Source organism: Sebastes umbrosus, chromosome 14 (assembly GCF_015220745.1).
Source record: "Sebastes umbrosus isolate fSebUmb1 chromosome 14, fSebUmb1.pri, whole genome shotgun sequence".
In the NCBI taxonomy this organism is placed as follows: domain Eukaryota; kingdom Metazoa; phylum Chordata; class Actinopteri; order Perciformes; family Sebastidae; genus Sebastes; species Sebastes umbrosus.
This window is the reverse complement of record NC_051282.1, coordinates 15,017,456-15,042,464: the sequence shown is the minus strand read 5'-3', so window position 1 is coordinate 15,042,464 and position 25,009 is coordinate 15,017,456. Positions and strand designations below refer to the sequence as shown.

The 25,009-nt window shown below is 38.4% G+C and overlaps 3 protein-coding genes across 3 annotated transcripts; 1 reads left to right on the top strand and 2 right to left on the bottom strand.

Moving 5' to 3' along the window:
* Positions 1–236: 236 nt before the first annotated feature.
* On the bottom strand, positions 237–7,773 carry LOC119501859 (5-hydroxytryptamine receptor 3A-like). The gene is made up of 9 exons (XM_037792535.1): positions 7,734–7,773; positions 7,475–7,638; positions 5,886–5,930; positions 5,568–5,677; positions 3,833–4,005; positions 3,574–3,737; positions 3,281–3,491; positions 1,594–1,752; positions 237–791 (listed from the first exon to the last, which is right to left on the bottom strand). The coding sequence occupies exons 1-9, from the start codon at positions 7,771–7,773 to the stop codon at positions 529–531; spliced, it is 1,329 nt and encodes a 442-aa protein (XP_037648463.1). The 3' UTR covers positions 237–528.
* A 1,454-nt stretch (positions 7,774–9,227) lies between these two features.
* tsen54 (TSEN54 tRNA splicing endonuclease subunit) lies at positions 9,228–17,736 on the bottom strand. The gene is made up of 12 exons (XM_037793254.1): positions 17,584–17,736; positions 14,883–15,041; positions 13,990–14,053; positions 13,370–13,453; positions 13,176–13,274; positions 13,042–13,094; positions 12,641–12,766; positions 11,951–12,416; positions 11,709–11,844; positions 11,560–11,620; positions 10,760–10,873; positions 9,228–10,202 (listed from the first exon to the last, which is right to left on the bottom strand). Exons 1-12 carry the CDS (start codon positions 17,637–17,639, stop codon positions 10,052–10,054), a joined length of 1,569 nt encoding a protein of 522 aa, XP_037649182.1. The 5' UTR covers positions 17,640–17,736; the 3' UTR covers positions 9,228–10,051.
* A 3,263-nt stretch (positions 17,737–20,999) lies between these two features.
* Positions 21,000–23,404, top strand: LOC119501145 (pentraxin fusion protein-like). Its single transcript, XM_037791284.1, has 3 exons — positions 21,000–21,044; positions 21,189–21,249; positions 23,164–23,404. Exons 2-3 carry the CDS (start codon positions 21,204–21,206, stop codon positions 23,373–23,375), a joined length of 258 nt encoding a protein of 85 aa, XP_037647212.1. The 5' UTR covers positions 21,000–21,044; positions 21,189–21,203; the 3' UTR covers positions 23,376–23,404.
* The last annotated feature ends 1,605 nt before the right edge of the window (positions 23,405–25,009 follow it).

The window sequence follows — 25,009 nt, the reverse complement described above, 5'->3', positions numbered from 1 at the left end:
ATCTGAGAAGCATACTACAACTTCTTAACCTCAGAGCTTAAAGTGCTGTATCATTTAAAAATGTAATCGCCTCAGTCAGGTGTCTATACTGCAGCTCTGAGCTACCACAAAGTTTACTGAAAACTGGTAGTGTGTACAGAGCTCTCCCTTTACATATAAAATGTTATTTGTTTTTTAAAAATAATTAAAAAAAAATAGGAATTAATCTTAAACTTCCCACATTTTTGTCTTGTGTCACAGAAAACCACAAATATCGACACAAATAAACTTTATTTTGATCCAAAATATCATATAATTGAACCATTTCATAACATACTGTACATACAATAATTGTTATAATCTGTACTTTGTATGCAGGTTGTGAGTAGTGAGATCTGTTCTGCACTTTAAAAACGTATAAGAATGATTAAAGGACATTAAATGTAGAATAATTAGGGGTTAGAAACAGTGATATTTAGTTATTTGAAAACCCACCATAGCCAGATTTAAGAGCATGCACTGGCAGATTATACACACACCATCTAGTTACTAAAATATTCGTGTAATCCAGGTTATAGACATGTACGACATAAAAACTAGAACAATTAAAAAGTAGATGGTAAAGAACGAAGAGTCGATGTATTCGGCCACTCTTCTGTAGTATCCAATCTTTTTCTTGTCTTTCTCTTGTCTGTCGGCTTCCTGTCGAGCAGCTTTCACTTCCTCCAGGATTAGTTTCAGCAGGTTGCCGTCACCGGGCAGATCCAGAGGAAGCTCACTTTTCTCTGGAGTCTCTTCAGCCCCAGCAGCATCTGTGTTGGAGATGGGGAAAGATAATTCAGCAGAATGAGCTGGTATGCTATAAAAAGAAAAATACCAAGTTTTATCTGCTGCCCCCAAGTGGGCAAAAAAAACCAAAAAGTTATTGCAGGTTTAAAGGTGCAATGTGTAAGATCTATGACGGGTGGAAGTAACAAAGAATGAAAAATGGAATGATAAATTATCAAGTGATTTGATTCATTTAAAGCTGATTTGACTAAAAAACGTCGTGATATGATGAAAACACAGCCGTGTTTCATGACAAAGATCACATCTATGTATTGTGTTTGCAGAGATATCGACTGAAATGAGCATGCTAACCAGCTAGCCCCGGCCTGTCCTATCTTGTAATACCACTTGTACCTCGAGAGGCGATAGTCACTAACTGACCCTGTTTACACCTGGCATTAAAAACTGCGTCTGGTATCCAGATTTAACCTGATTACATCTAGTGTGTCCACACTGAGATCTGATTGCTCTTTCTGAAAGGGCTGAGAGGAAGGCTGCATTACGCATGGGTTGCAGCCGGGCATTGCTGGAGAGGCGGTGCGTAATGCATGGATACATCAGCCTCAAAATGCCACCGTCGTCAAGTCAAACATTTCCAACTGAAGTTTGTTGCCATGAAAAAATTTGGTCTTATATTTGGTCAACACAAACCCTAAATCTGATTAGATAGAAGTTGCTGGTTTCTTCCACTTGTTTCTATTTGAAAGTAGTCAGTCAATCAGTCTGACAACAATATAATATATTATAACAGAACATTTTTGTATCTTTATTTGGCAGAAAACTTACCTTTGGGATAGTCGGCGTCCAGCTGAATTTCCACTTGGGCCTTATCAGGGCTTTGAGCCCTAAAATAATTATAATCATCAAGGTCGAATAGGAAGCCCACCAGCATGGCCTCCAGGACGCTCACCCCCACCAGGGCGAAGATCCCAACACAGTAGGTGGCTAAAATAAAGGTTTAGAGACATTTCTGGTCAGAGTGATGTTGCTGACACCAGTAATGAGGATGATACGGAAGCCCTGAGAGGCCAGTGAGAAAACAAAATTCTGGTGATCCATTTTTTTTTGGGAGCGTAGCGTTGCGTTTCAAGAGATGGACTGTCTCGTTGGCCGTTCCTCATTTGCATAAAGTTGAGGTCTAGGCTACTTTATTCAAATCAGGGGCGTCCAGCGCGACTCGATGCCACTGGAAACCCCTGAAAAATGTTTAAACTAACCGTTGTTGATCTAAAATAAAAAACAGATTTCAGAAAGACATTTCTTTGAACTATTTTTGTAAAATAAGAGAAAAAAGTTTCGCCATGGGCCATGTTGGACGATTTGAAAGCCAAGACCTCTCGCTTCCAAAAACACCGCCGTGGACATGTACCATAAGTGTTTGTTGTTGTAATACTGATTTTGGCCACAAGAGGCTGAAGTGCACCACTTACTCCATGTTCTCAATAGGACTAAAAGCATTAATGTTTTCTTCCAGATGAGTTTTAATGTACATAAATTGTTAACAAACAATATATGTATCTTGTGTTGAGATTGCAAGGAGAAATTAAAACTCACCTGGAAGAAAACATGAATGCTTTTTGTCATATTTAAGAGTAGGAACATGAGGTAGTGGTGCACTTCAGCCTCTTGTGGCCGAAATTAGTATCACAACAGCAAACAATTCCAACACAAAAAAAACAAATCATCTGGCAAAACGTTTTTACTCATCTGATTTCACAGATGATTCTGTTGTTTAAGGAACTTAGAAAGATTATCTGGCAAAACATTTGTTTTCACCTGTTTTTAAGTTGTACACAGGAGAGAAAACAATTCAGATCAGACTTAGAACATGAATCACTTGAATCTTTTTTGGCTGGACCGCAGAGGGCCAGCACTACAAACGCAAAAGTCTGTCACGATTAGTCGGCCGAGTGTTGGAGTTTTCTCATTGGCTGTTGCTCTTTCAAAATTAAAAGGCGGGGAACAGTCCTTTATGCAAATGAGCCCATCCAGCACGACGCCTCCGGCTCACAAAACTTGTCCCAAGCTGTGAAACTAGGCAATCTAGTTCTAAAATTAAACGAGATTCAGCAGTGGCGTTGCCTATTTCTCGCTTAAAATGTTTTCAGAAGTAGATTTTGGTGGATTGTTTAGACAGAATAACAGAAAGTTTATGAGCAGGCCGCCACGTTGTTTCCTGTTTGAAACGGCAAGCAGTAAACCAGGGAACAATCAGGTGCAACGATCGGGTAAGTCGCTGCTTCAATGGCCAGTTGAGTGGAACAGCACGTCCCCTAGTGTCCTCGCTGGACCTGGTGGACATGTACCGCTATATTTAACATTATAGACATGACCACTGACTGTTTGTGTAACAATTTAGCCACGAATTCACAGACCAAGTCTTTTTTCCCTCATTTGCTTCTCAGGGCTTCCGTAGCTGTTGAACACTCTATCAAAGTTAAACCTCTGGTCTGAGGTCTGCATGGCAGCTCACCGATCATTGGCAGCCTGTCTTCAGTGGAGGGCAACATGTCCTTGAGGATCAGCAGTAGGACGGAGATGGACAGGAGTACAGTCACTTTGAAGCTCAGCTTTTCACCTCTGGCCTCATTGATGAAGAAGGAGGCCACATCCAGGATCAGAAATAAGAACAGGGGCACGATTAAATTCACCACATAAAGCAACGGCCTCCTGGAGATTGTGACCTGAAAAAAAAAACATGTGATTTTATATTAATTAGAAATAAATACACACACTGTCAAATGTCATTACAAATATGTTTCTTACCTTGTATGTAAGTGTTATGTGATACATTTCATCCCCTTTGGCGAGACTATAATCTAAAATTTCCAAGTTGTTGAGGTCCCATTCTCCCTGCGTGACCATTAATTGCTCAGAGTATTGAGCAAGGTTTGTGTCATTGAAGAATGTTCCTAGCGTTATAGAGCCAGCTGTGTGGAGGAAAAATATATTAAATGATTACATCAAATATGTTCTGAAGCAGTAAAAAACGAGATGAACCTGCAGTAAATCTGGTGTACTTTACCGTCTAAGGTCATGGATGTAAATGTGATACTACATATTTGCGTATCGAAAGGGAACAGGGCGAGATTCATTCGACAGGTGGAGGTGAGCCGCTGACGTCCGTGTGTCACCACCACACCGCTGGCAGACAAACTGACGGTGGGACTGTTATAAATGGCCCCAGTATCAGACACACTGAAAAAGAGGCAAGAGGACATTCTGCTTTAATGTTTTCATAAAAAAAAAACTGGTGGAAACACAGAGGTTTTATTAATATAGAGATCTAAACAAATCACATTATAATTTTATTAACACAATTTAATAATGGAAAAAGGCCACTTCAAAAATAAGCAATGAATATAATGTGTCTTTGCTTGTAATAAGTTTTAAAAAAAGAAGTGATAACTGGATTGGTAAGATTTTTTTTAAATAAAATATAATATTTATTATTCTATATTTATAAAAAAATATTTATTTTATAATATTTAGGCCTTTCAAGATAAAAAGCGATCTTGAAAAAACGTTTTGAGCTATATTTCACTATATTCCACTATTAGGAAGTGTTGTGTGTCATAATAGTGCTCAAATTAGTATTTTTTCACTTAAGATATTAAAGCAGGGCTGGCTTAAGGCATAGGCCATATAGGTGGTCGCCTAGGGTGCCACCTTCTGGGTGGTCGCCCTCTAAATAATAATGATAATCATTTAAAAAAAATGCTGTTGGGCGCCCTTCCTCGTTTTCTGCATTGAGGAGAATAAATAAAGAAATAAAGAAATACACTTTTCACCTCTGTAACTCTCTTTCTCACACTTTTTCATCTGCCTGGCCGCACTTATTTGTTAACAAAAGTGTAAATTGTAGTGAAGCTGACAAAACACTCTAAAGTCAACAATATCAAGGACCAATTGTTTATTAATATTATAATAAATACAGTTATTTATGAAAATTAAAATCTCAATTTTTGTCTTAAAGGGCTAGAGCCGGCCCTGTATTCAGGAAGCATTGTCTAAAAACAAGTCCCTATGTCTCACATGTTACTTGTTATGTGATTGTGTCTAATATTAAACATGTAAACATGTTTGTTTACATGAAAAGGGTTTACATTTTCTTAAACCTGCAGTAGGCAGAATTTTTGTTGGCATTATTGGGGAAAAATTTCATAATAACCTTTCAGCATATTGTAATTCAAGTGTTCTGAGAAAAAACTAGACTTCCGCACCTCCTCATGGCTCTGTTTTCAGGCTTTAAATAATCTAGCCCATGACGGGAGACTTTGACCAATCACAGGTCATTTCAGAGAGTGCGTTCCAATTGGCTGGTCATTCAACAGAGGCAGCTGTCAATCATTCGCAAACTCCGACCAAACGGTCAAACTAGGTAGCGCTGATCAAATACGAATCAATATTCTGTTACTATAATGCCTATTTCTCTCTTCAAATGTTTTCAGAAACATCTTGTAGTGTACTGTTTAGCTGTAAAACTTAGTTACTTAGTTAGATTCAGGAAAAAACAACATGGTTGGGCTTAAACCTACTATGTTTGTTAAAATGACACTGAACGTTGTGAACACGGGACACAAACGAACAGCTAATTGTAACGTGATGCATGGCACACAAACAGCGGTCTCCTGGATGAAAGCCTTGTGTTTGTTGGACCCATCCATCTTCCCTCCCGCTCCCCCTTTGTGTGTCTTTTCGCTCTTAAAGCTACGTCACCACACTCCCGGCACACTTATGTAATGAATAGTAGTACGTACTCCTCTTCGATGTATATATAGGGGATCCACAGCCTCGATCGTGGAATGTTCAGCACTTTAATCCCACAGAAGTCTGATGAATTCCAGGTTAGAAATTCATCCATCCAACGCTTGGGAAATAAAAAAAACATTTAATGACACAGTTTGATGAGATTGAAAGAGTCATGACAGTAAACTCAAAGCCAAACAATGTTGCTCAAGCTGATATATATTTTTATATATGTTGATATCTGGTGATAACAGATCACTGATGTTTGAAAATGCACCTGAACTCAACATGATTCTGTCTTTCCTTAATGTGTTGGTCCAGAGTCTTACCGTTTGGAACCAGATGTGACTCGTGACAGCTTGAGACTTCTCATCCTGCAGACAACCAGGAGCACTGTGGTTATTATTCACTGGTATTTACAACAACAAAATAGCTTTTTTACTTGAAAGGATTGATTCACCCAAATCACATATTTTAAATCTATCCATGCAGACAGTTTGGGGTTAATTTTCCCAGGTTTTGAGATATCTGCCTCTGTCCTGGATTGCATAATCTTAAATGACCAGATAACAGCCATCTCTTCAATCACCGCTTTCAGCTACTGCCCTCAGAGCCGAGGTACAGAGTCCCCTGTGCAAAGACAAACGTCCATAACAAATGTTTGTCCCTGTTCCTTACTTAATCAGTAGAGGACTTCCGGAGGTCTTAGTGGATTTTTTATTATTTATTTATTTATTTTAGTGTAGCTGACTGAGGGGCTGATTTGATCTGTTTTATAAACTGTTGCATAGTTCATAGACCTTTTATCCCCTAAGGGTATTTTCACTTTTTTTTCTTGTTGCTGATGTTTTCTAATCATAATGACCGAAAAGCAGCTGCATGAGATCACATTTTGGACTATTTCTACTACTACTATCTTTATTTTATTTTTTCAGTGTTATGAAATGTAATTTAATAACGTTTTTCGGAGCAGGTTTAGACTGTGAACATATCTGGAATAAAACTAGTTTGAAGAAAAAGTCATTACTTGGACACATGCAAAAACAAAACAGCAGCGACTTTACAAGTGGCACAACAATGATAAGAACAGAATACCACAGAACAAATACCCAAGAAAAGGCCAAGAAAACAAGGTGATGAACAGAGCTTGACATGATACTGTACATAACAAACCAAACAAACATCACAAAACCTCCCAGAAAATATTAAATAATTCATAATAATTCTAGTAATAACATCTTAAATAAAAAAAATAAAATAAAAATAACACTAATAATAATGTTCGAAAAATATTATTATTATTATCATATAGATTTAAAATATATGTGATTTGAGATTTGAGCTTAAGCAGCTGTGAGATTGAAGTATGGTTTGTTTTCGCCCACATACAAACATACACCTTGTCTATTGTTGTGGTTTTTCCTTTTTTTATGTCTGTTTTTTAATTATAATTTTGTTTTATTATTATTATTACTTTACTATTATTTTAATATGGTGATTCTTATTATACTTTTTTTTTGTCTGTTTGTTTCCTTAACAAAAAAAGATGGAAAAAAATGTTTTCCTGTACTTTTGTATACAAAATGTTTTTTTAAATGTGAACACTAATAAACAAAGTGGGAAAAAAATAATTGATTGACAGTCCTAATTTAAAATCAAAGTAGCTATTAACTAGCTGTCAAACAAATTTAGAAATGTAATAATAAGCCTAAAAATATTACTGAAATATTCAGCACTTCCCTCCACTGCATAAACCCAAAACTATCTGTATTGATTGATACCACAATGGTTAAAAAAATATTTTTTGTGTTTTGGTTGAACTGACCCTTTAAAACACAGACACATTCATGAAAGCGATGCACTCTGAGAGCACAATTCATACACTATAAAGAATAATAAAGATTATAAAGACACCCACCACTTGTAAAATGCCATACAACACCATGTCCAGCTGAACGAGGGTGGTTGTGGTCCAGTTTTTCACGGGTCGCATGATTGATAGAACATTATTCGTCTTCGTCAGGTTCAAGTGTGTCAGAAGACCAACGTAGGAGCAGTCTGAGGTCTGACTGCTGGAAACACCTGCAGGGAACGAGACACAAAACCTTACAGACAAGCAATACATCCTAATTCTACGCTTAAAAAAACAATATTTTAAGTTGAAGTTAATCACTCACCAATTAAAGCGAGAAAAGCTAGAGTCCTCAGAGGTGACATGGCTGTTTGCCTTCATCTCAATCTGAGCAAACGCTTTTAAACTGCAAAGCTGTGTTTAAACAGCAGAACAATACAACAGTTAAGTGCATAAGAGGCATCAATAGATCTAATTAATCGCATTGTCAATGTACGAAAGCTTCTCTTTGCTTCTGCGGCCTGTTAAGGGACAAAACACAAATCACCTGCAGTGCATCTCTATTGTTGACATGCAGCTGAAGCAAAAAGTCAACATGAGGAGATCTCAGTGACATCAGGTGGGAGTGGGAATGGGTTTCAGTGTGCACATCGATGCTTAGAACACCTGCGGTCCAGAAAAACAAATCAGGCATGTGACTAGCAATGTTTCTCAGGTTTTTAATTAGAAAATATAAAAAATAACCTGCATACAGAAAGAAGTGAACAGCAATACCTGAGCTGCACATTTCAATATGTTGAAATCAGTGGTTCCCGACCTTTTTCCTTTATGAACCCCTTTTCTATCATCACTGACTAAGTGAGATTTTATGGATATTTCATATTATATTCAATGCATGACAATTGCAGTACAGAACAACTGATAAACCGTAGACCCAACCCAAATAGTGAACGCAATAACTGCGGGAAGTTTGTGTAAAACAAGCGATTTAGATGAATTTTGAACAGATTATTTTGAATATTGCATCAGTTTTCCTGTAATTTTATGCCTCTGCGCCGGCGAATGCAATGTGACGTCTTTCAGATTGCTTGTTTTGTCTGACCAACGCTTCAAAAAATTAAATTTCAATTTGGCTCAAACCTCCACTTGGACTCAAGGGCGAACTTAGAATTAGTCGGAATTTGGTGGTCAAAGGTCACTGTGACCTCACAAAACACGTTGTTGGCCATAACACAAGAATTCATACACTAATTATGACAATTTCACACAAACGGTAATGATGAAATGGTGAGGTGATGACATTTTGGACAGATTGGTTGGCGAAGGCGTACAACCACAAGGCAGTAATTCTAGTTAGGAACTTTTAATACAATCTTTTGTCTGTATTATGTATTTTTGTATTTTTAACAATCATTCATACTTAATAAGCTTTATTTTGACAAATTCAGTGTTTTCTTCTCCCTGATGCTTGGCCATTGTTCTGTCAACTCTTTGGTTGTTTTAACTGCGTACTTTTCTAATGCAGGACGAGTCTGTTTAGCAGAGAGGGAAGGCTCTGTGAATACAGCTTGTGTTCAGGTCTTCACCGTTATCGCCCTTATCCTGTTTGTATCTTAAACAACAATCCAAACTTTAAAAACAAAATTGAGTTTTTTTTACAGAAAGGAATGACATGCTGAGATATAAACCAACTGTATATTTTTTTAAAGTTGTTTTATACCATTTAAAATCAAAGACAGCCTCACAACCTCTCGTGAAGTTTTGGCGACCCCGAGTGGGGGTCAGGAACCAGTGCAATGAAGCATGAAGACACAGTAACTTCAGAATACAAACAGTTTATACTTTCACCACATTTTACCCCCTAAAAAGCAAAAAAAAAAATCTTCTGTTTTCCTCAGGTTTGAACCTGTACCCAGAAATGTCCCTGAATGTGATTTAATGTTACACATTTTAGTTTTATTATAGTGCGCTCAACTCTCAACATTGTCCTCCCATCTTACGGTCGATGCTTTAAAAGTCAAAGTCTGTGGATGTAAATGAATCCGAGAGTCCTTAAATGAAAAAATACAGTACCACTAAAAATGACACAGTATTTTTTTGCTCTAAATTACCTCCTTTCTCTAATACACACAGAAACATCTAACAACAACAACAACTATCCTCAAATGGCACCACTCTAGAGGAAGCCTGTTTGTGGTTATTGTTAGTGTAAATTTGTTTATCGGTGTTGTAGAAACAATTTATTCCAACTATGAATAAAGTACTCGATCTATCTTGTTGTTGCTGCAGAAAATAAACAGTAACAAGTCTGGTCAGATTAATAGTTTGGTACTGTGATGGTCTGTTAGTCCCAGAAATGAATAGGGAATATATATTTTCTTTCTGACAGCACTGAAGCCTGAAAACTGATAAAGCCCTTATGTGTAGAAGTAAAAAATGCTAAGAGGTCGTATCAAAAAGGACAAAGTGGCCGATAGAAACTTTGGCACTAAAACCACCCTCCCATTGTAAATCACTGGTTGTAATTCAACAGTGTGTTATATTTTTTATTTTTGTATGTCCAGCCAACCCAACTGATGAATTTAAAAGTCCTGGTTACGTGTTGGTGTATGTTTTACAGTGACGTTAAAGAGCAGTGAGGTCTCAGGGGAACACATCAGTGGGCAGCTGGAAGCCCTTGAAGGTGTAGAAGGAGATGTCTCCGTGGTCCACCACAGCAAAGACCACCGGGATGTCGCCGCTCTGGAAGGCCAGCATCTTCATGACTCGCAGGTCCGGCACGGGGGCATCGAAACTGAGACATAACAGGGAGAGAATCAAATTACACATTATCCAAATTCAAGCCACAATCTGTAAGAAATAGAGAAGTCCCGCCCCTTCCGGTGGACCATGGGACCTTATTTAAAAAATAAATATGAACAGTAGTAAACGGTAAGAGACGAATATTTTTTTATCCCGTTTTAATTGTGCCATGAATCACACATATGATGTTTGTCAATTTAAAAGATCATTTTGCAAGTCAAGAAAGTCGCAGATTGTCGTAGAACTAGTTGTTTCCAGGTTGCAGCTTCTCAAATGTGCTGCTTTTTTTCTGTTTTACATCATTGTGAATTTAATTTTTTGAAGCGTTGGTCAGACAAAACAAGCAATCTGAAAGACGTCACATTGCATTCTGGGAAGTTGTGATGAGCATTTCTGACATTTTACAGACCAAATGATTAATCAAAAATAAAAAAAAAGATGGCCATTCATCTTCAACCACTGTGATATTTATTTAATTTGAGTCTGTTGTTTCCTGTAAGCCAATCTTGAGTAAACACACCCGCAGGCAGTTTGTGAGTAATTGCTTACCTGCACACACACATCCGGGAGTAAGGTTTCCCCGGGTTGCTCTTCTTGAAGTCAGCCACCGTATCCGGTTGGTAAATATTGAAACACATCCTCGACTCATCAGAGCCTCTTAACCTGAACGGACAAAGCACAAGGTTGTCCCCTGAATGACGCACTCTCCATCACAGTACAATACATCAACCTCACTGTGCAACGAGACAGGCGACAAACACCAGAGCAGCAGCATCTCGCTCTTTTGTCTCAGACTCTTTGTGTGTTTGTAAATCAAAGATCATACATTTCGATAGCAGCAACACGAACTCAGTCCACATAAACTCTTTTTCTTTCACAGGCAACTCGGAGTTGATGTTTTCTGATCACAATGATCAATGAGGTCGGAGCCAGTCTGGGTTACATGTTTACACGCAGCATGTAAGTCATTAGTTGCCTCTTGCTACCAGACCTCATTCTGTGGACAGCGGCAGCAGCAAAACGTATAGGACACCACTTTCTGAGACAGAACTGAAGTCTTCATCTACTCTCTCTTCAAAGCCACCAGACTAATTTGACAAAAACAGTAATTTCACCTCTCAGAACACAAGAGTTGCAAGTCTACCACTGCCTTGTTAGTTTGTGTTATTATGTGTCTTTGGTGTTTTAAAGGGTTAGTTTGGATTCATGGATTGATAAGGGTATTAAATACTTGACAAATCTCCCTTTACGGTACATTTTGAACTGATGAAAAATGTGCGATTAATGTGCAACAATCGTGATTAATCACGATTAAATAAGTAATAACAGGAAATAGAAACAAGTGATACCTGGACGCTCCCTCGAGTAAATGTGTAGATTTAGTCACACTGATTTTATCCAGCAGCTCCCCTGGAATAAAAAACAAATATCACTGACTTGAATCCGACTCAATTTATCGATGTAGATTAAAATCCATAAACTATATATATAGTCTCACCAGTGGGGATTAGATGTCTCGGGTCATGTAAAGGATTGACTTCCCTGTTCCACAGGTGAGCTGGTCGGCCTTTACCCCTCGCCTGCCGCCTTGCCAGGAGCTTACGATACTCCGCCCAATTTCTGCACCGCCGAACCTTGAAGCAACCCACAATGTGATAATGTGTCCCTTTTATATTTGAAAATAAAAACAAGATTGATTTCCCAGGTCATATTTCCAACAACACAACATATGCTACAAACCTCTCTGTCCTTGTTGACGTCCCTCCGGCGCTTCCGCTTGTCATCTTCCCTGTTCTGCTCCTTTGAGGACATCTTCACCTCCCTCACGTTTATTCTCTGCCTCCAGGGAGCAACGTCACAGACTCCAGCAGCAAAAGACCCTGGGAGCAGAGAGGGGTCTGGAGAGGCCAGGCAGCTGGAGAGGCGCTCCCTGGAGCCCAGGTCAGGGAAAGGGATGGAGCTGAAGTCCCAGCGTGAGGTACCAGAGGCGGGCTGGTGATCTGGTAGGTCCCCGGGAACATCCGTCATCCACCAGGTCCTGCCCTTCCCTTCCTCTGCTGAACTTGCAGTGGGAGTCTGGGTCCCTGAAGTCTCTGGAGACATCACCAGGTGTGACTCAGCAAGTTTTTTATCATCCTCACCTTCATGGCTGCATACATCCTCCTCCATTCTGTCAGTTGTGGATTCTTCTTGTGCTTCAGTGTGACTACAGCAAGAGCAAACATTGTGTGATGGATGGGTTAAAACTGTTTTTCTTTAGATATTCTTTTAATAGGACCCAAAGCAGCAAGAGAAAACCTGGTGGCCTTAGCAAACAGATTTAAACACACATCACTAGAACTCAGAAAGGTGCTGAAATGCTCTTCACTCGCCGTTTAGACTATTGTAATTCCCTTTTTACTGGATTACCTAAAACATGCCTGTGTTTACCTAGATGTTGTGGTGGGGGTGGGGGTGGGAGTCGGGCTGGCGCTGCGCTTCCTCTTCAGTTGTTTCCCCGCTCTGTCACGTGACTGCGGCAGGTTCAGCTGCCTCTCATAGGACGATGGCTCCGAACTGTAAGAAGCCAAACACACATATATATTATGCTGATGTGGAATCCGGGACATTCACAGCAAACAAAATACTGAGACACTAAAGATCCAGTTGGACAGGATTTCTCGGCGCTACGTAATGAAGCGCATGTCTAAAAAGAGGCTTTAAATGTGGGTATAGATAATGGACTGAGTCATTTCTGTCTGCACTAAAGTGGTAGACCAACCGACCTATTATCCTATGTTTCAAAGCCCGACTTAATTTCTAATCCAGTCTGAATAGGGCGTTAAGATTACCTGGGATCAAACCTGTGCACCACATAGCCAAGCCTCTTCAAATGCCCGAACACCTTTGTGATGAAAAAGAGTCGTTAGATCAGTTGAGCAGTGCTGTCCTCCTTCAGAATATCTGTTAAGACGTTAACTTGTACCTGATATTGCTGGAGGCTCACTGTGCTCGAGGACAGAAACTTCTCGTACCCGTCCTGGATGGACAGCGGCAGGTCCCGGTAAAACACCTGCACGTTTCCCTGTCCACACAACCACTCAATCAGTATTTTTACAGATCACAAGTGCTATATAAATATTACTGAATAACACAGAAAATGATGTGTAAACCACTCACACACTCCATCAGGTAGAGAGCCTCTTCAGGGAGGAGAACCTGCTTGCCGTTGGCAGAAAAGCCCATCGTCTGCCAAAACTTTCCCTATGTAAAAACAAAAACAAGTGTTTCAAGACCAGTGTCAGAAATTAAGGGTGGCGTAGGGCAAAATGTCCCAAGAAATCTCAATTACTTGTTATTAATTAGTAATTAGTATTAGTAATTTTTCGTGCAAAAGTAGCACAAATTGCTGTTTTCAGCCTCAAATATGGAGATTTCCTGCTTTCTTCTTTTTCATATCATATTAAACTGAATATGTTTTGGTTTTGGACAAAACAAGATATTTAAAGACATCACCTTGGACTTTGACAAACTGGGATGGACAATTTTCTCTATTTTCTGACACCAAATGATTCCAGAAAATAATTGGTAGATTAGTCGATAATGAAAATAATCATTAGTTGAAGCCTTAAAAACAGCAACTTTATGCACTAATAGTGCCCCCAAATTTTGTAAATTCACAATTATTATACTGTGTAAGACACAGTATAATAATTTAACTAATGATAGAGGAGGAAGTGCAGAAGAAATCAGCTCATCACAGGCTGTGTGTATTGTTTGTTTAGTGATACAGTACTCACAGCTGGAGACTGAAGCTCCACGATCTGCTCGCCTGGAATCCATGTGGCCTTCACGAGGTTTCCCCTACAGTAAAATAAAAACAGGCAGTATATATATCTCATATCGGGGACAGCACAATCTCAATACACATACTTTACTTTATTGGCAAAGCATATAATAAAATACAAAAAAAAGTTGATAAGAGTTTTTCTGGCCACCAGGGTGCAGAAAACAGACACACAGTCCTGATATATTATTGTCCTATAAAGTTTGCTTTTAGGGGGAGCTTTAGCTTTTAGCTTCTTCCTGACAAGCGAACATGAATTGATTCCTTAGGTTTTCTAATTTCATATGATAATTCACTCTAGCTCTAAAATGTAACCTGCTACAGCCTCTGAAAGGTAGTAAAGTTGGTCGCAGGTCTCGGGGGGTTGACTTTGTCTGTCTGCTGTTTGATTGAGAGATTGTGTGCCCTGAAAGCAGTTGTCTGCTGCTGCTGGAAACAGGTTTGATGAGAGCGCCGAAACTGAACCAACCTGTTCCGAAATTCCAAATCTAGGAACTAAAAAAAGGCAAAAACAAGCTCTGTAGAGCTGCAGAGTTGATGATAATTCTCTATTCACTCTCATCTCATCACTACAAGCAACTCCTTTGACCTTACATGCACTCTTTTTACTGATAGTTAATATAAAAATACTGATTGATTATTAATTAAAGATGCCCTACTCTTCAGCATCTACTTTGCATTTATTTTACTGGATTAAAAATCTGGCAGCAGAAGCCAGAATCTCAGATGGCAGAACATCCTTGAATGCATCACTAAGGATCAATTTTTGAAGAGAGGAGCGGATGGATCATACATCAATAATTATCATTGGGGATATGTGTGTGGATGGATGCTACGCCTGCTCACAGTTTCTCCACTCTCTCCTCTGATACGAGGCTCCAGTGCTCATTCAGACTCTGCTCAAGCCGCTGTCGTTGCTCGTCTGAGTCATTGGGGAAGAAGTCCTTCTGTCCTCTGACGGGGATCTTGTGACTCCTGGACCGGGCTGCAAACAGCTCAGAGGGACTGGAATTTAAAGAAAGAAAACAACATTCAGCTTCAGACATCTGATGCTTTTATCACTAAAGGCAAGACATATAACTATATAACTATATAAACATATAAACTCAAAGGTCTGGATAAAAACATTAGAGTGGATGCAGAGGTGGTCATCCCATAGACTGTATATAAAATATTACGGATACCGGAGCTGCCTTCTTGGGCTGCTACATTAACCCAACGGTAGCTGTTTGGCTAAAAAGACACAACTAATCATAATATCTCTATAACTACATTTATGATCAAATTGATCATCCCGATTCAACTGTTATCAGGCCATTAAATAGGCGTTATCTGTCATTATAAGCACCATAGATGTGGGTCATTAGGGGCCTACTACGCCTACTACGTTGTAAGTGAAAACAAAACTTTAAAGCAACACGTTTTTTAACTGAATGAAATGTTACGTTCTTAACACAAACAAAAAGGCTTCTTTAGGTTAAAGCAACAAAATAAGAAGCAAATATCTCTTTATTGAAGATGCAAAATATGTAATTATCTGTCATAAAAAAGACTAGAATAGCATTCACATGGTTTGTAGCATGCTCTACTGCCAGGACAACTCTGTGTTATATTACTTATGAAGTACAGCTGCATATAATTACAGTATTGTGTATTTCCAGTGTCATCATGAGTCATGTGTTTGTGACTCACTGCCACGAAAACTCGCCCAGACATGTTATATTCATTTAAAAACAGTGGTGGAGTATTCAGAATATTTACTTGAGCAGCTAAAAGTACCTATACCAAGCTGTAAAAATACTCTGTTACAAGTATTGAAAAGTGCAAGTATGTAAGTATCATCAGGAAAATGTACTTAAAGTATCAAAAGCAAAAGTACTCCATGCAGAAAAAGGTCTGCTGTGAGTTTATCTAATATATTATTATTACTCATTATTGTTTAAGCAGGAGCAAATTTTATGTAGGGCTGCAACTATGATTATTTTCATTATGGATTAAATCTGCTGGTTATTTTCTTGATTGATGAGTTTATTGTTTGATTTGTAAAACGTATAAAAGTGAGACATGCTGTCGCAATTATTCGGTGACACCTTCACAATGGTGGAATATAACTAGTTAAGTAGATTTACTCAAGTACTGTACTTGAAGTATCAGTGCCTAACTTGAGTAGTCCCATTTCATCATGACACTTACTACTTCTACTCCACTACATTTGGAGAAAAATATTGTAAAATATGATGCATTGTAAAAAAAAATAAATAAAAAAAATAAAAAAATTACCAAACAGCATATCAAATCAAATTTGAGCTTAAAGGTCACCTATTATGCAAAATGCACTTTTCCATGTCTTTTAAACATCAATATCCATTGATATTGAAATTAATTTCCATGCAGAAATGTCAAACGTTAGCTACTTGTAACAACATTTTACAGTGTGGTATTAGTACTTTTACTGAAGTAAATAATCTGAATACTCCACCACTGTTTTAAATGAATATAACATGTCTGGGCGAGATCTCGTGGCAGTGAGTCACAAACATATGACTCATGATTACACTGGAAATACACAATACTGTAATTATATGCAGCTGTACTTCATAAATTATATAACAGTTGTCCTGGCAGTAGAGCATACAACAAACCATGTAAATGCTATTATCTGTATTTATAATCTGGCAATTAACACATATTAGGATGAAATTGGTTGCTGTGGTTCCCATAAGAATTATACATTTTATGCACATAATGCTGTATGCACTAACTCTACTTAAAAGCACATGTAATTCCCTTGATAGTCTTTTTATGGCAGATAATTACATATTTTGCATCTTCAATAAAAAGATATATTTGCTTCTTATTGAATGATGTTCTCTGCTTGTGTCCTTTTTAATAGATTAAACAATTCAAAGTCTGTGCTGCTCCTGGCAGTAGAGCATGCAACAAACCATGTGAATGCTATTTCCTGTATTTATAATCTGGCAATTAACACATATTAGGATGAGATTGGTTGTTATGGTTCCCATAAGAATGCACAAGTGCAGCTGAAAACCACTAGTGGATTGATAAGGAAATTAATTGGCAACTATTTTGATGGTTTTTTTAGTGTTTTTTCATGCAGAAATGACAAACATTTCAGCTTCTCAAACGTGAGGACTTTAAATAACTTTAATATATTGTTAGTGATGTTGAGGTTTGGACTGTTGGCTGCACAAAACAAACATTGTGAAGGTGTCACTTTGGGCTCTCACTGACTAAATGATGTTAACATTCAAAATACAGGAAGTTAGCTACTTGTAACAGTATGTTATAGTGTGGTATTAGTACTTTTACTGAAGTGAAGGAGCTGAATACTTCCTCCAGCACTGAGAATAACTATAATGATTCATTAAACACATGAAGGTAATGTTGTGTCCCACCATGTGACAGGACAACAGTCAAAGCAGGAAGTACATGACAAAAAAAACACTGACCGAGAATATATATATGTAATGTATTGCCCCCCTGTTGATAGGTTTACTAGTATTTCCCATAAAAGACAACTACACACCTTAATATCTCACTGTAGAACTTCAGCTGGCTGTCCGTCTTGTTGTGGTCCGCCATGTTTCCGCTGCTGTTGCTGTTGGTTGCAGCCTGCAGCTCCACGCTGCTGCAGGTCTCCTCTGGGTCCTAACGCTCGTCAGATTCAGTGATTGAGTGTACTTATAAACATTAGCAGCAGGGGTCAGTAAATCACAAAGAGCTGTTTACATTTTTGACATTGGTTTCAGGAATAATTAGAATTCAACCACTATATATCTTCACTTAAAGGGACTATTTGTAACTTTGTACGCGCATAAATGTAGCGGGTCGTCACACATGCGCGCTCACATATGCGCGCTCACATATGCGCGTTCGCGTGTGGCCGCTGCCTCTCCAACTCTGCCTGCCTGCCTTCGCTCAGAGAGCACGCGCGTTCTCAGCTCGTTCCACCTCTAGACGTGAACGCGCGCTCACTCCTCACTGCAGAAGAGTTAGTTTAGCTCTGAGAATATCTAGTGAATGCACAGTGGACGTTTGTGCAGAAAACAAATGCTGCAGCTCCTCCAGACCAACAGAGGTTTCCCGTGTCTTGTGAAGTGACAGAGCTCATTAGCTAGTAACGTTACCGTCTCGTTACCGACCGGGTGCCGGTGTCTCCTCTGCTCTCTCCGGCTGCGGGCGGAGAGAGCAGGGAGACACGCTGGAGAGCCCCGCTGCTTCAGCCTGCACTTAGGCAGGAAAAGCCAACACTAGGATCAGATCTAAATCATGTTCATGGAGAGACCTTCGTCTGGTCAGCTAACATTACTGCCAAGCAGCTGAAATATGGAGTGATATTGTGCTTTTAGCTGACGTGTGTCGCCTCACTGTTTTGAGTGATGCTCGTTCAGGTATATTTAGAGCGAGCACAAGCACGAGCCCGACGCTGACTTTCGTTGATTTCACGGCCACAGGTGTCGCTGTTAAGAAGCATTTCTGAAAGTTACAAATAGTCCCTTTAAAGATGAAGTAGGCGAGATTAGAGCAAATGTGATTTAAAAAAAAGTTATATTTATAAAACGGTTGCTATATCGTGACAGTGCTCCACAGACAGACTCAGGGAATCCTTTGTCCCCCGAGCCATCAATCAGAATCAGAATCAGAATCAGAATCGTGTTTATTGCCAGGTGTAAGAGGTATACACTAGGAATTTGCTTTGGTTTTGATGGTGCAAGTAAGCAGTATAATAACAGAAGAATAGATAAAAACGTTAGAATAAAATAATAATAAAACAATTTAAATTCTACCAATATACAATATACAAAATAAACAAGATATAAACAGATAGTGCAAATATTGCCAGTGTGCAAACAATCAGGTACCAGAGAAAGAAAGAGTAAACTGTACACCTCTCTAGGGGGTGTGGGGGAGGTGGGGGGGGGGACAAACGAGGACGGTCTGCAGGACAGATAATAATGGACACAGTGCACTTTCATAGACTAAGCTACTGGAGTTACCCTGCACTATACTCACTTTTAACAGTCTCTTCTGCATTATATTCACTTTTTTAATAGTCGTGTATCACAGCTGTTATCCTGCACTATATTCAGTTTTAACAGTTTTCTTCATCTCCTTGTATTTTTATATCTGGTATATTTGTTTGTACTTTGCACTACTAACTTTTTTACTGCCTTTTTACAAACATGTTTTGCACTATGGAACTGTGATGCTGGAAACTTGAATTTCCCTCGGGATCAATAAAGTTACTATCTATCTATCTATCTATCTATCTAGTACATGAAACAGGTAACCTGAAAAAAATTATGTGCCTCTGTGTCCTCCCGTGCTCCTACAGCATCTGCCAGATTTCACAGACCGGAGGATAACAAGCAGCAAGAGCAGATCTGAAGCCTGCCGTCTATGAGAGCCGGCTGTCAATCACAAGCGAACGCCGACCAAACGGTCAAATTAGGCAGCACTGATCAAATATGAATCAATATTATGTTACGTTAATGCCTATTTCTCGCCTCAAATGTTTTCAGAATCATCTTGTAGTGCACGGTTTAGCTGTAAAATGAGAAAGTTTGTGACGTGGCCGCCATTGTAAAATCTGTTGAAGGAACGCCAAGTACCGGTCACATGAGCGGAGCACAGCCAATGGGAACGCTCTCTCAATGAAATGACCTGTGATTGGTCAAAGTCTCCCGTCATGGGCTAGATTTTTTAAAGCCCGAAGACAGAGCCATGAGGAGGTGCAGAAGTCTAGTTTTCTCTCAGAACACTTGAATTACAATATGCTGAAAGGTTATTATGGAATTTTTGCCCAATGATGCCAAAAATATACTGCCTACTGCTGCTTTAAATGTCCAAAATGCATCAACATTTTTTAGATGACTAGCAATAATGAGATACCTATTTGCACTGGCTTGTTTTTGTATAAAGTGAATGAATATGAATTATTCTGACATAAATGCATGTGCTTCCCCAAACTTGTCTCCCATAAAAAAATGTTTACATACAACTTATTTGTTTTACCAAATGCATTTTGTGGAATTTCAGCATAGATTTTTTGTTTGTTTGAGTGAAGGATTTTTTTTGTCACTTTTGACTTTGTTAATCATGCTCGAGGTGCTACAATCAAATATTGTATTGCAAGAGTTACAGGGTGAATAAATCAAATAAATACGTAGACATTGTTAGTGCTTCCTCACCTTGAGAAGCAGCTCTTGATCTGAGAAAGCACTTTATATACTTTAAATTTGTGTTCTCTGCAAAGTGAGGATAATATGTAATTCATTTAAAGCCCACTTAAATAGAACCGATTTACTGAAGTAAGCCTGGCCTTTCTCCTCTACGAAGCACCGCTCTGCTTTTCTCCGACAATGTAAAATATTTTAAAATCAGCAAACTCAGGAATCAGAGGAAATCCAGTTGCATCGGTGCTGCAGTTCATGGAAGAAAGCAGTAATATTTCTGATGTATTTTCTCTGTCAAAATTACAATCATGGCACCAAATGTCTCACTAAATAGTAGTATATGTTTCATGAATGTATGTATGTGGTTTGAGCCAAGATAAAGTTATAATTTTTTTGCCACCAATAAAAGGAAATTGTAGACCTTCCTCTTGTCCATAGCGCAATCAGGGATTGCTCCTATGATATGAAACAATGGTCTGGTGGTAAATCAGTGTTCAAAGTATGTCTGTATGAATCCCTTCTAAGAGGTTGCATGTTAACCAGTGAACTCCCCTCTGGAGTTTGCTCTTCTCAACCTGGTTCAGCTGCTTGTTATGAGAAAACATCCAGAGAAGCCCCTTTCACAATACAGTACCTGGACTTTGTATACGTGTCTATTTGTCTTTAGTTCAGTCAATCTAAACACCGATAGGATGTAATCTTGTCCAAACGGTCACATCCATCTCATCTCAAGCCATTACATAACATAATGATGACAGTATAAAAGCCCCCATACTCACATTGTCTGCAGCAGGACCTTCACAGCTGCACAGTATGTATACAGCTTCCTTGTATTTTTATATCTTTATATAACCTTTTCTACACATAAACTCCTAAAATACTAACTGTGCATTTAACTTCAATTTTGCACAATGTGTGGAATGAGTTAAAGAGTAAATTGTCTCCTTTTCTGCAGGTTTGCTCAGGCAAGATGAGACTTTCAGCCGCCCTGATACTCGTCTCTGTGGTGTTGACCGGTGTGGTGGCAGTTTCTGTTAAAACAAGACACAAACCAACGTAACAACTTGTCTTTCAGTGAATTTAATAAAAAGGCATACATTAATAACTAAAGTATCTGCAGATGGACTCACGAGCACAGCCACCTGTTGTGGACTGTGGCAAGTGAGCCCCGAATACAAAGAGTAGTCAGTATTTATACATTTAAAGCATAACACGAAGATAAGTGCAAAGAAGAAAGGAAGAGAAGGATAGAAAGTATATCAATGCATCAGCACACAGCAGACAACAGAGCATCACAAGACATAACAAGTATTTCAGCAATCTGTTGTTTGCAGTTACAGAGATCTAAAATGTCAGGTCACTGTCCTATGGTGACGAAGTTGAACATGTGAGGCCCTGAGATTATCTAAAGGTACAGTGTTAAACTGCAGATATGAAAATTGCCATTACACCGGTAATAAACCTTTCCTTTGTGTCTTTATGTGCATATCTATGCATGTATAAAAGTATAATTTAATATATTTTTTTTTTAAATTAAAGGCATTGGTCTGCAAATCTAACTAGAAATGATTAGTTAATTAATCGGTGAGCGGATGGGCAGAATATAACTAGTTTTTATAGCTGATTAATTGTGTAAGTCATTTAAAAAAAAAAAAAAAAGGTTAAAAAATATCTCTTTTTCAAGCTCCTGAAATGTGATTATATTCTGTTTTGCTGTCTTCTATGATAGTAAACTGAATGTCTTTGGGTTTGGGACATTTGGTCGGACAAAACAAGATATTTTAAGACATCACTTTGAGGTCTGGAAAATTGTAATAGGCACTTCTTCTAGACAAAACTATTTTTTAATCAAGAAAATAATTGGTAGATAAATTGATAATGAAAGATGTTTTGCTTTCAACCCTAAAATTTGGCTTTAGGTGCCTTTAAACACCACAACATCCCTGTCTATGACTTATTGTAATTTGTATGCTACATTAAAGGTACAGTGTGCAGGATTTGGCAATATTTAGTGGTGTGGTCGCAGATTACAACCAACTGAGTACCTCTCCACTTACTCCTCCCTTTCCAAGGCTGTGGTAACGTGAGCCGCTGAGGGCAAAACTGTGGTAACGCCGTTTTCCTCGCTCAGCGGTCATCCTTACCATAATAACACTACTTTAGGAAATTAGACAAATTTCAGGTAATGTAAAAACATGACATACTACTGTAGAAACATGGCGAACTCCGTGAAGAGGACCCGCTCCCTATGTAGATATGAAGGGCTCATTTTAAGGTAACGAAAACACAACGATTCTTAGTTTCAGGTGATTATACACTAATCAAAACATAGTTATGAATATTATATTACATTTCTGCTAAAAGATCCCCCAAAATGTTACATCCTGTTCCTTAAAATGTGTAGAATGCAATGAATGCAGTGCAGCACCCGAGACTCCCTTTAATAAATATGTCAAACAGACATGAATGTAAATAAAACACATTACCTGTAAATATAATGTAGACAGAGAAGGGAAATAAATCTGTTGATGCAATTAACATGCAAAATTAACAAAAATCTAATATATTCATAATGTATAAATATATAAATAGGGATGAAATAATAGTAAATTGGCTGAAATGGAAGTAAAGAGATATCTAAACTGTGGCAAGAAACAAATTCTGCTGCTGGTAGACGAGGTGCATTGGAGAAATCGTGTAATAAGGAGAATTTAGTAGCACATTGACAAGTGCAGACAATAAAGATATGTAGAAAAGTGAACTTTAATTGTGTTTGTACCTCGAGGAATACAAAAACATCCTAACAAGTCAAATAGTAGACTAAAAGTATACATATTATATTACTCATATATTATTTTGTACAGTAACTCCAAAGCCCAGCTCAAATATCTTGAGTCATCCAGATGTTTTTGTTGTCTCTGGTCTCTCAGGGGGGGTGACCATTAAGACCATGGTGTTCCCCTCTGAGACGGCGACCAGTTATGTGGAGATGGTCCCCCAGAAGCCCCTCAACATGAATGCCTTCACTCTGTGCATGCGCGTGGCCACGGAGCTCAGCGGAGAGCGTGAGGTCATCCTGTTTGCCTACCGGACCGGAGACTTTGACGAGCTGAATGTGTGGCGTGAGCTGGACGGCAGGTAGACACAACTCATTACTCATTACTGCTACAATACTACTACCACTACTACTACTACTACTACTACTACTACTACTAATAGTACTCATTCTACTCTCACTAACATCAATACCATTACTGCTACAATACTAGTATGACTGCTACAACTACTACTATTAACACTACTCCTTCTACTCTCACCAACAGTACTACGACTGCTACTATTACTACAAACACTACTACTTCTACTTTTACTAACAATACTACCACTACTACAACAAACAATACTCCTACTCTCACTAACAACCATTACTACAACAATACTTCTACAACTGCTACTAATACTACTAACAGTACTTCTTCTAATACCAATACTCTTATGACTACCACTACTGCTGCTAAAAATGCTTCTACTACCAACAATACTACTACTTCTACTACAAACAACTAACTATAACAAGTACTACTACCACTTACAATATTACTAACACTAATGCTACTACAAACAATAGGCTACTACTACCAACAATACTACTACTACCACTAATAACAATTCGGCTAATACTATTAAAAACACTACTGCTATGAATGTGCTACAACAACTAACAATACTACTACAACACTACACTACACTTCAATTACTACTACTAACAATACTTCTACTATTACTGCTACTAACAATACTTCTGCTACTACAGCAAATACAAACAACACTATTACAGTTGCTGGTAATACTACTAAAAACAATAGACTACTTCTGCTATCAATAATACTACTACAACACTACACCACACTTCCACAAACACTATCACTACTACTACTAACAAGACTCATTCTGCTATTAACAATACGTCTGCTACTACAGTTACTACAAACAATACTACTACTACAACACTGTACTACAAGTACTTCTACAAACACGACCACAACTACAAGTACTACTAACCTTCTACTACTGATACTAACAATACTTCTGCTACCACAACTACTATAAGCAACACTACTAATACACATGATACTACTACTACGAACAATAGGCTACAACGACTAACAATACTACTACTACAACACTATATTACACTACAATTATTTCAACAGACACTACTACTACTAACATGACTCATTCTACTACTACTGATGCTAACAATACTTTTGCTACTACAGCAACTACGAGCAACACTACTACAACAAGTGCTGATACTACTACTACGAATGCAGGTACTACTACTACAAATGCAGGTGTACTAATCTAATAAACTAATTTCTTACCTCTTATTAAGGTCATACTGTAATATTCTCCTCAGTCCAATAAAAAACATATGACAACACCTGTTGTGATGGAATATATTACATTATTATTACTCACTCAATATATATTTTATTTCCATGGGTCCATGGGTCCACCTTGAGAAGCAGCTCTTGATCTGAGAAAGCACTTTATATACTTTAAATTTGTGTTCTCTGCACAGTGAGGATAATATGTAATTCATTTAAAGCCCACTTAAATAGAACCGATTTACTGAAGTAAGCCCGGCCTTTCTCCTCTACGAAGCACCGCTCTGCTTTTCTCCGACAGTGTAAAATATTTTAATATCAGCAAACTCCGAAATCAGAGGAAATCCAGTTGCATCGGTGCTGCAGTTCATGGAAGAAAGCAGTA